The sequence below is a fragment of the Macadamia integrifolia genome, chromosome 2 (genome assembly GCF_013358625.1).
Source record: "Macadamia integrifolia cultivar HAES 741 chromosome 2, SCU_Mint_v3, whole genome shotgun sequence".
NCBI classification, from domain to species: Eukaryota; Viridiplantae; Streptophyta; class Magnoliopsida; order Proteales; family Proteaceae; genus Macadamia; species Macadamia integrifolia.
This window is the reverse complement of record NC_056558.1, coordinates 17,595,622-17,607,055: the sequence shown is the minus strand read 5'-3', so window position 1 is coordinate 17,607,055 and position 11,434 is coordinate 17,595,622. Positions and strand designations below refer to the sequence as shown.

Genomic DNA, 11,434 nt, shown 5'->3' with positions numbered 1-11,434 from the left:
AATATGAAAAATTGAGATATGGTGATATAATACAGGGTCTTCCAAAAGTGGAACTAGTATTAGAAGTGCTTTTAATTTATTCAAATATCAATAAACCTAGAAAATACTTTAGTATGCATTCCTAGGCTTACTGTCAATGGAAACTGAAGATGTACAGAAGATCATTGGTAGAGTTCCTGTTATGAGGGAACAATTTTTCAGTCAAGCGAAATAAATATTGGGAGAGAGCTAATAAAGGATTTAATAGTTAAACAGGGTCAGAACGACAATCAGCAATTCTAATGGATGGCCAATCTGTGTGGATATTGGCAAAATATCAGCTGTCTTCTCAGATATTGATGGCATCTGCTGGATTGGGGACTGACATTACCAATATGAATCAGCCAATATGCCTACTCTGATCAAGGTATGTAAAATCTATTGTCCAGCTGAGGGGCTTTGTTTGTCGAGACTGCCCATAAGGGAGGTGGCTTGACTTTTAGATGTGTAGGGTAATAGGTGGGAGGTGTTCCTGCATTGGTTCAAAAATCTTATTTTCTTCTTCCTTCCTCTGTCTCTCTATTTTAATGCTACACCTCTCTCTCTCTCTCTCTCTCTCTGGTAAGATAGTGAATTGTGTCGCTAGAGGGTGTAAACCTTAAAGAGAGAGCGTAAGAGACATGTACAAAGGATTTATTAACTAAAAAGGAAGATAGAAACAGAGAATCATCTGCCCCAAGAAGCGGAAGTCTACTCGTTATTCACAATATCCTAGTTTCATGAAGATCCAAGAAGCGAATACACTGAATATTTTGTCAGCATTTTTGGATAGATAGGAGCCAAGAAAATCCCAAGTTCCCAACCCCAATGATTTGGCCGATACAATTGAAGAGCTTGTCGACCACTATCAAAAAACACTGGCTTTTAAGACATACTTCTTCTGTCATTGTCTATTGGATCAGCATAAAATTTGAAATCCTTTTTATAATAAAGTCACTTATTACCTTTTTGATTCAGCAAATGATTGTCGATGATTTGAGATTTATGGGTTCTCTATATTATCATTGGTGGCACTTTAAGAATTAGAGGAATGCCTTCTTCATTCTCTTTCCTTCAATATATGTTTTTGTTGACAAGAAGAAAGCAAGACCTGATATCTATTACCCATAGGAAAAAAAGAAGCAAGCTAACGTTTTGAGCTTTGTAATAGAAGGCTAACAAATACAAATAATCAAGCTGTTGCATAGTATTTGCTCATCCAATCTAGAGGAAATTTGTAAACTTAATTGTTAAAGTTGTCTAAAACACTGGAAATGAGTGATGCTTTATCTTTATCAACTACTGAATCAGTAGACCTGAACTTATCTTCAAAATGCAGTTTTCCTGAATACTCTGGCAAATCTCTCTGTTCTAATCCATAAATTTAAACTCCATCTATTATACCAGTGGAGTTTAAACACTAGGTAATTATCTTTATATTTGCATTTTATCTCAACTTTTTATTTTCAAATTAATAACTAGTCTGTTACTCATAAAAAAGTCATAAATCCTTATTACTTTTTAATTATTTGTAAGAAAAACTAAATGTTTTTAATGTTGTGTAGGAATTTAACTTCCATGTAACTAACGTATAGATATATGAGGTTATTACATTATGTTTGCAACCTTTTAATTTTTTAGATTGTTGTTCTCCCCCAAATTTCTCTCTGTGGTTGCATAAATTCAGTTACCAATCTTCTAACCATGTGCAGAGGCGTAAAATTTTTATGTACTGTCATGATATTATTGTTCAAATCCAATGTTATATTTAAAAAAGAATTGGTTATCCTCGGTCCTCATCCCCACCCCCTCCCCACCAAAAAAAAAAAAAAAAAAAAAAAAAAAAAGATGCTTATGTCTCTTCACATTCTTATTTCTTTTTGACGTAGATTGGTTGAAATGGTTTTTTAGGAAAAAAAAAGGGAGGCAAAAAAAAGGACAATTTACTGAATGGATTGCTGTGTACTTTTTCGATCTATGAGGTTGCAGGATGTAATGGTAGTCTGTAAATGGAAGTCCATCAGAGAGATGTCTAGGAATCAGAATATCAGATGTCAGATCAAATTAGAGGCGACTACTTATCTGTCCTCAATTCTAAGCCATAAAGTGAGGAAATTTGCATTAAAAAAATAGCAAAGGCTTCAATATCACAAGAAAATATGAAGGGTAATGCTCCCTCCATATAAAACGTTGATTAGAGTCTCAGCTCATTCACAATTTCACACCCACTTTTCACTTTTTAGTAAGATTATCGTTGAGTTCCCCATCAAAGAGCTCCCAACCATTTCCAGGGGCACGCTTCTTGTTCCTGGACTCACTGCCCATATGGAATGGAATATTGGAAACTGAAATGCATGGATGATTGAATAACAAAAATTGTATCTGAATGGCAGATTGTAGAGTGAATCTCCCTCTCTTTTTCTGTTCAGACTATGAGACTTAATATTTCTTTGCTCTAAATCCTCGATGCATTTCACTCTCTAAAATGTCAATTATTAAATTTTGTTTTTGCAGATAAAGTATTTGGGCCTGCAACAACCACACGCCATGTTTATGATGTTGCTGCTCAGCATGTTGTAAGTGGTGCTATGGAAGGAATTAATGGTAACTCCATTTCTTTACTGAAAATATTCTTTTCAATCCACAATAAGAGAGGCTTGTATGATAACAGGGCTGTGGGAAGATTCCAGTGACATTGTCATAAATGCTTTAGTTCATGCTGTAGGGTTCCTGTTTAGAAAATCTTCTAATTTTATGTTCCATAGTTGAGATGGTTTGAAAGACATAAAAGAAAGTAAAGAAGTGGAAGTTAGCTTTCTTTTGGTTTCATAGTTGGGATGGTTGTACGGCTGGCTATGATGTGCAAGGGTGGAATGTTAGATATTTAAGAAGCGTTATATAGATATGCTATGTGTAGCAGAGATGAGGATGTTGAGATGGATTTGCAGCAAAACTAGGAAGGATAAAGCAAGGAATAACCATATTAGGGCTGATTTGGGAGTTGCTCCGATTCATGATAAACTTTGAGAAAGTTGTTTGAGGTGGCATGGCACTGTTCAATGGAGGCATGAGGATGCACCAATAAGGAGGAGTGTCCCAAGTATGACCTCGAATCATGGTTGGTTGAAACCGAAATTTAGGTCGAAATTTCCAAAACTTGGCAATCTCCGGGTAGGTCGAAACCCTAGAAACTTGTGAAATTTCGGTCAAAATTCTGAGGTTTAGAACAATGCCTTGAATAGAGCTGATTGGAGTGCAAGCATCCATATAACCGACCCCATTGAGGGGGGAGTCTACTACATTGCTGTTGTTGTGTTCCCTTCCTTTTAGCCGACTCCATTTAGTTGGGATAAGGCTGAGTTGTTGTTGTTTTTCATAATCTCCAAGGTGGTCTCTGCATGGTAGCCTGTATTAAAAAAAAAAAAAAAAGGGAGTTGTTGTTCTCTCAAAGAACTGAACTCCAACTAGCATCCACTGAGCGTGAGTTGCGACCCTAGGAATTCCTTGCATGCACAGGTGTAATCAAATTGACAGGTTTCAACCAATGTTGTCCAGTTTTCTGTAAGAACAACTTTTGTCTTGCAAATGTCATCTCTGGTTGCATAATGAAATCAGGGAACTATTTCATCTGGAGCTATTTTTGGAGAGTCGATACTTGGAAACCTTATGTGATTTTGGTGCCATTTTAAAGATCTATTCTATTACCTTATCAACAGGGTGTCAGGTTGTTGCAGGGTTTCTATCATGCCAATTCTGGAATCTAATTTGTTTATGAAAGAGGTTAAACACTGGTGGAGTTGCTAAACTTATAGTAGGAGCCAGAACAATATGTTTAAATTTCAGAAATGATTTTAGTTACTTATTTGGGTTAGGTTGCTTTCTGAATAGTTTTTGGCTAGGATATTGCGGCATTGAAAATTAGTAAGCCTGTAAGAAGGCAATGGGCATCCAAAGCATGTAAATAGTGATTTTGATTACTGAATGAAATTTGGAAGGTGTATTGTTGGCATACTTCTTCTCTTGATACCGTTGGAGATGTGTGAGTCTTTGAGAGTCCTATGTTATTGTTGTCAATAGACGATAGAATATGTATTTGGTTGAAGCTAAGTACTTTTTAACTAGTTCTACTATAATCTCTGAACTTTATTTTCTGTTTTTGAGTTGTTGGAAGTGAGATTTAAGTGGAAGTTTTGATATTGTGCTACTGTTGATGTTTGTCTTGCATCATATGTTGTGAAGTTACTCGAAGAAAGTCCTTTGATTCCATTCATTTGTTCATGGTTGATTGAGCCTCTCTTGCATACTTAAGAGTTAAGATAAACTTTGCATTCATTTTTTGGCACAAACAATGCAGTACTTTATATTTAATTGTGTTTCTGGCTATGAAGTGCTGGTTATTATCAGAGTATCTGTGGTACCCATCCGTACAAGGTCACACTTCCAAAATAATCAACCTGCTCTTTATTACATATTTACATTGGACCTTTTGAAAAATGTGCACAGAGACATCACATTATGAGAAAATTGACTTAAGTTGGTAATATGATGGGATGTTAGATAGGAAAGATCAAAAGACCAAACTACCAAAATCTTTGATGAAAGCTGCAAGTGTCTTTTGCATTTCAAACAAACTTGATGACACTCCACAATTGTATTTTGTTTTTTGTTTAATATTTGCTTTCTCCATTTCTGTGAGGTTTTTGTGAGGCGATGAGTCATTTTAACATTTTCTTGAAAAGTGAGCTGGGTAGCCTGGGTTTTGGTGGGACTTCTTCCTAAAAGAAGGCTGTATTGACCAGCCTAGTTGTATTCTGTTTCAAGCTTCATCTTCAAAGATCTCTACCATGTTTGATAGGTCTTGCATATGAATGCATGGTTTTAACATGGGATTGTTTCATCTTTTATCTCATTTTCCTTCCTCCATTCCCCCACACACCCCGCCACCTAAAAAAAAAAAAAAAGAGAAGAAGAAGAAGAAGAAGAAGAAAAATAAAACACTAAGAAAGGTGCCTTTTATGATTTTCTGGGAGAAAAAAGTCTAAAAACCATGGTCTGATTCATTTCCTGATTATTGAATCTTAGCTTTAGGACCTGCTTGATCTTTATCCTATATAATCAGAATTCTTGCCTTCAGATTTTATTGCTATAGCATTGATGCATGATGAAAATTAGTCTTTTAGTTACTGCAGTGAGTCTATTGTTTTTTAGTTAATTCTATTTTTCTTGCAGCATGCATTATTTACTCTTTCATAAACGATGACCTTTTTTGTTTTATTCTGATTTTGTTAGGCACTGTATTTGCTTATGGTGTTACTAGTAGTGGAAAGACTCACACAATGCATGTAAGTAACTCGTCTTGTTATTTGACCAAACAGCCACTTACAGTCAAGCGTTTTAGTTGCTTTGATACATCTATTTGATAAGAATTTAATTCTTTAGCAATGTTCATTTTAAATGGAAGTTTTGGAGATATTTTTGCTCTTCCTACTGGCTTACTTTTGATTCGGTCTACCAGCTTTTGTCCTGCACTGTTTAAAGGAAATTGGGCTCAGAGGAATAGATGATTTGTTTGTGATACTTTAAAATTTTGTATTGTTGCTATACAGTGGGGTATCACACTCTTTCTTTTCCTAATATATTAAAAATTCTTTTATTTTCATCAGAGAACAGAAAAGGGAATCTGGACCAAGTTTTACTCTTTAACTGTGAAATAAAATTTCATAGGAAGCAAGCTAATCCTTACCAGGAATTACTCCGTATTCCAGCCAAATTTTCAAACCTGAATAGTTGTTTGGGCTATATAGTAGTTTAGCTCTGTATCTATTGTCACTTCTGTATGGTTTTGCTACCTGTTTACAAGCTTTGAAAAAGTGTGGGCCTAAACTTTTGGCTTGGCTTGAGAAACTAAGAAAGTGGTTGAGGTATATTCCTTGTGTAATTTCTCGACGATTGCTTTTAATCAATGTCGTTGTCCATTACATTTGTCTATTCTTATAAAAAGCCTTTATAGAGATTTAAATTTATTTATTGTTTGAATTTGTAGAGATTTTAATTGATTTATTATCTGAATTATAATGCTTGAAAGTTACACATGTTTCAATTTTTTTTATTGTTCGACTCTCTTGTAGGGAGAGCAAAAGTCACCTGGGATTATTCCATTGGCTGTGAAGGATGTCTTTAGCATCATACAAGAGGTAGTGGAATATTATATATATATATATATATTATTTTTTTGGGTCAAATTGATGGTTTTGCATGCAGTTATTATATTCCATGATTAACTTTGGTCAACATATGCCGCAGACACCTGGGCGGGAATTTCTTCTTCGTGTTTCATATCTGGAAATATATAATGAGGTCAGTACATCCTGAATTGATTATATGCTTTTGGTATTTGAATTGGCTGTTATCCTTCACAATTGGATGTATTTCTTTAAAGCTGAGGTGATGAATAAATTTTCAGCTTAGAGTTCTATCAAAACCAAAAGGAATGAGAAAGATCCCCACTGTTGTAACTTGTAAGCCACAGTACTGGTGTTCTTCAAATTGGAAGTTGCAATCATGTAGGCTAGTCTGATCTTGAACACATGATTGTCAAATATAAATGTTGTTGTGTTGGAGCTGTTTCTTTGCAATGTCTGGAAGATGATGGCTCCACCAATTTTTGTCCCTAGGGAGTGGGGATCCAGCTATGACATAGTAAGTATTCTGGGTTGGGGATACCTGGCAGTGCATTAGTGATTGAATTAATTGGACATGTTGTGTAGGTCCTGATCTAGTCATGTGTTAAAATTCAGTCCAATCTAACTTTCCATCTGTAATTATTACACTTACAAGTTGTTTGCAAAGTCAATTCTGGTTGAAGAACTGGGTCTGCCGAAAACAAAAGAGGGAAAATCCCTGTACATGGTGTGTTACTAGGTTATGGGACACTGGGACATCCTGGTATCTAATGGTTAGTTATCCTGCCAGGGAGTACGTTCACAAGAATGACACTTAAAAGTAGTTGACAAGGGCCCACACAAGTGACAATGGCCATTTCCTTATTATTAATTTTGTGATAAGTACCAATTTATTGAAATAAAAAGATAACAGGAAGCTTTCAAAAGTGGTAAGCCAGAGCTAACATAACAACAACAACAACAGAGGACCTACATCCTTGTTCTCATTATCTTTTGCATAGATGGCAGAGAATGTCAAGCAGTAACATTTTTATCGTTAATGAAGCTTTCTAAAATGTTACAAAGAACTGTCTGAGGCATCCGAAATCCAAATTTGGTGGGGTGTTCTTGATTTAGGCTTCTTTTCTGGTTTAGTGGTAAATAAAGGTAATAAATCTTCCAGTATATAGTTTACTACATGGTCTCGTGGTCATTCTTCACATTGTTTTTGTTGAAAGAGCCTACTTCAGACAATAACTGTGTGTGCTTTATTTTCTCTGATATTTCAGCAAAAGCTGAAGAACTTGTTTCTTATTCATCTTTGAGATTATTTTCTGGTGCATTATTTTCAGTCTTCTAGCTTTCTGTTTCTCCAGGTTATTAATGACTTGCTTGATCCAACAGGGCAGAACCTAAGAATACGAGAAGATGCTCAGGTAATTAGGTTGATATAATGGAGATGGACAATATGAATGCAATTAATTTATTTGAAGTTTAATTACTTTGATCGGGGAGAAGTTTTCCAATTGCTGTAATTATTTTTCTCAATATTTTTGAAATCGTTTTCTTTTATTGCCATTAGTGGGGAAACTGTAATCTATTTGAATGAAACCAAATGTATTTGTTTGGTAATTAAAATGGTAATATTTGAAAAGTGATGATACTTTGCTTGTCCTTTAGATTGCCATTGTGATCAACACAAAGTAGAAGAATCTACATTTTTATTGTTATTTTACAGTAGTTATGTTATAATTTACTTATGTTAAACCATATGTATGTACAATAACTTGTTTGTAGAAGAATCCTTAGAAACACCAGTAATTCTCATCCCAAGAAAGTTGAAAAGGGTTATTTTAAACCATGGGATGTGTTAGATTAGATGCATACCACAACACGGACCCCAAATGTCCATGAACTAAAGAAAGTAAAGACAAAATCGTACGTGAAGGAATGGCAACCGGTGATGTTTCCCCAGTTCACATGCTTCACACTCGAGGTGAGAGATGGACTTGCAACTTGGAAATTGGAATCATAAGCTGAAGGTTTGATAAAGATAAATGTCCCACTCGAAGATGCCATTGAAGAGGAGAGGATCCACTGGTAGTGGTAGCATCAACCATAGATGGTCTGGTGCCATCCAAATAGTAGAGTCCAATCTGTTCAAGCCCTCCACCAATCGTTCTTCTTGTCTACAGGTCTTGAAAGACACAATAAGAAGGGTAGAAGTAAGTAAGTAACAGAACAATTAAGAGACAGTTGACTTACCCGTCATATGTGAGGATGCACCAGAATCAATAATCCATGGAGTGAATGAGGTGGTGGTAAGAAGAGTAGAGTTACCTGAATGAGCTAAAGTGGTCGTAGAGGTGGAGGTAGATGACTCAAGCTGTTGTAGGTGCTTGAGAATATGGTTATTATCATCCCAATACACAAAAACAGTAGAAAAAGTCCCAAATGCCGGTGCAAGAGCTGTGTCACTCGGAGTCACTCTGTCAATAGAATTATCAGTCATGGCAGTGTTGACTAACTGATTGGCCCAATTTGGTCCACCATGTTTGGCACAACAAGTGTCAATTGTATAATTTGGCTTCCCACAAAAGGTACACTGTTGAGAAGATCTGGCAAATTTGCTGTCCACCTGTAAAACGACCACCGGGTCCATGGCCATGACCTCTCCATTGGTCATGGCCTCTCCCAGAGATACTAGAACCATGACCTCAGCCAGAAATAAAGGCTGAACCTTATGTGAAGGAGAAGGGTCAACCTTGGATGAAGTAGATTTGCCTTGGAGATGGGAGAATGTCCCATTCAAGGAAGGTGCTTTCCCACCAGGAAGGAGTTAGACTCTTGACTGATTTGCAATCAGGATGTAGGTCGGCTAGAAATTTGGCAACATGAAACTCAGCACGCAGAAGCTTCAACCACTCCAGATCAATAGTAAGTGATTGGTGAACTTGAAGCTCTTCAATAATGCCCTTGTAACTATTGAAGTGTTCATTCAAATGAAAGATTTGGGTGCTCTTAGGTATTTTCTTGGCAATGAAGTTTTATAGAGCAAGAAGGGAATTAGACTAACAGAGGAAGTATCTGTTAGACCTTATCTGAGTCTGGTAGGCTTGCTTCTAAGCCTGTTGACATTCTTATGGACCCACATCAGAAGTTTGGGGTAACTGATGGTGATGAATTCAAAGACGTGCATTGGTATAGATGGCTTGTACGAAAGCTAATCTAATTAACTATTACCAGACCAAACATTTCTTTTGTTAGTGTCATTAGTCAATTCATGCAATCACCAAAGCAGGTTCACTGATAGGCAACTTTTCGTATTTTAAAGTATTTGAAGGGTGCTCTAGGGAATGTGTTTGTTTATCGTCCTCATCAAAATATTGATCTGATTGGTTTTCTGATGCTGAATGGGCTGTTGTTGATGATGATCGTAGATCACCACATGATCAAGCTATGGCTCATATTACAACTGAGTTATGTTGTAGAGATATTTGCTTCAAGAGTTTGGTTTTCAGATGTTTTGTTATAACCAAGCAGCTATCTATATTGCCAGCAACCCGGTGTTCATTAGAACCAAACACATTGAAGTCGTTGTCATTTTGTGGGGGATGTGACATGAAGAAACTGATTGCTTTGTTTGGTCTTGCGTTTTAGAAAGGCTGTTCCTAGTTGGACTTGAGTAACCTGTATGCTCTAGCTTGAGGGGGGTGTTAAATTGTGGTTAAGTGTTAGATGTATAGATGATAGGGGGAGTCCCTCTATCATGGATTGTGGTTTAATCTTGTTGTAGACTTGCTTGGGTGTTGCATTGTCTCTTTATTTCTTTCTTTACTAGTCTAGGATACTTTGTATCTAGTTAGATTACTTGTCATTTACTTTTTCTAGTCGAAAGTCTTAGTCTTCTAGCCTATCATATTGACTTAGTAGTCCTTGCTCTTTTGTAATATAGAATATAATATATATTAAGTTTGTCTTGAATTCTTGCGTTTTGAAGATTGACCCGATGACATATTTTGGTGCGACCCGAATGGGAAGTTTTTTGAGATATGTGATGGAGCCCATCACTGATCTCGTATGGGGGTGCGGTATGGTTCGACCGCGACGATGGGTCGACCCGCGACTTGGAGTATAATAATGTACTGTTGCTTGTTGAGAAAGTCATTGTATTTTGGGGTTTTTTTGAGCTAGGGTTTCAGGGCAAGTTTCTCTCGCCGCTGCTTGGGTGTAATCTCTCTTCTGCATAGTGAAACATCTTCTTCTTCGCCCGAGGACGTAGCACACCACCTGGTGTGTGAACCTCGTTAAATCTCTGTGTTGTGCGGATCTATTTTCTCTTTATTTTTTGTGTTTCTTGGTGTTTGATCTAACATATATATATATATATATTATAACAAGATCAGATGTAATAAACCAGCAGTTGTAAGAACCGAGACTGTAGAGTTCACAGAATCGTGACCTGCAGTCTCCCCTTGCCTTTATTTATATACTCAACAATCTTACAATATAAAAAGGAAACAAGGACATTGTAATCTATCCTAACTAGGAAACGAAAGTAGGAAAGAAAATAAGGAAAATATATAGGCAGGATATAATCCCAACCATAAGACACTAAGAGCCAGCCATCGTGAGTGACTTAACACCTAAGCTACCGAGATATACACATGTACCCTTTGTACCCTCACGGTACAAAGGGTCCATATCACTTGCATATAATGATAGAGGGGGAGGCTACAGTTATCGGCTGTTAGTCTCTGTAGCAGTCTCCTCTCTCTTCTTCCTCAAATCTCTCGCTCTTTTCTGCACTGTGGTTACTTATATTCCAATATTGTCACCTGGTATCGAAGCAAGGTTTACCCCCTTCTCCTTCACATAAGAAAGGTTCAGCCTTTATTGTATACATCCTACGGTTTAACAGGCTAAAATATAAATTACCAACTTGCCATTTTATGATTATATGTAGGATACCATGGAAAGCAATATATACACATTGCATGGATCCAGATCATTTTTCCAGCAAAGACCCAGGTTGTCAGGCTCCTTAATTTTCACACCTTTGAATTCTCTAGAATCAGAAACATGGTCTGACAGGTATTGACCAATAATCAGCTCAACAACTTAATTAAGCCTTTTCCAACTAGATGGATCCTGCCATAGAGTTTCTTTTCAGATAATCACATAATTAGAATCCCATTATCAAGATATCTAACAAGATCTTGCATGAGTAGCTGTAAGTTGATTCTGGACAATAC

At 36.5% G+C, this 11,434-nt stretch overlaps 1 protein-coding gene across 1 annotated transcript in view; it reads left to right on the top strand.

The window, feature by feature from the left end:
* Window positions 1-11,434, top strand: part of LOC122089380 (kinesin-like protein KIN-7E, chloroplastic) — a 30,493-nt gene that overhangs the window by 1,511 nt on the left and 17,548 nt on the right. The window contains exons 3-7 of the mRNA XM_042659063.1: window positions 2,533-2,622; window positions 5,308-5,360; window positions 6,147-6,212; window positions 6,322-6,375; window positions 7,556-7,615. Coding sequence (XP_042514997.1) covers window positions 2,533-2,622; window positions 5,308-5,360; window positions 6,147-6,212; window positions 6,322-6,375; window positions 7,556-7,615 — 323 coding nt within the window. The remainder of the gene's footprint in view (window positions 1-2,532; window positions 2,623-5,307; window positions 5,361-6,146; window positions 6,213-6,321; window positions 6,376-7,555; window positions 7,616-11,434) is intronic.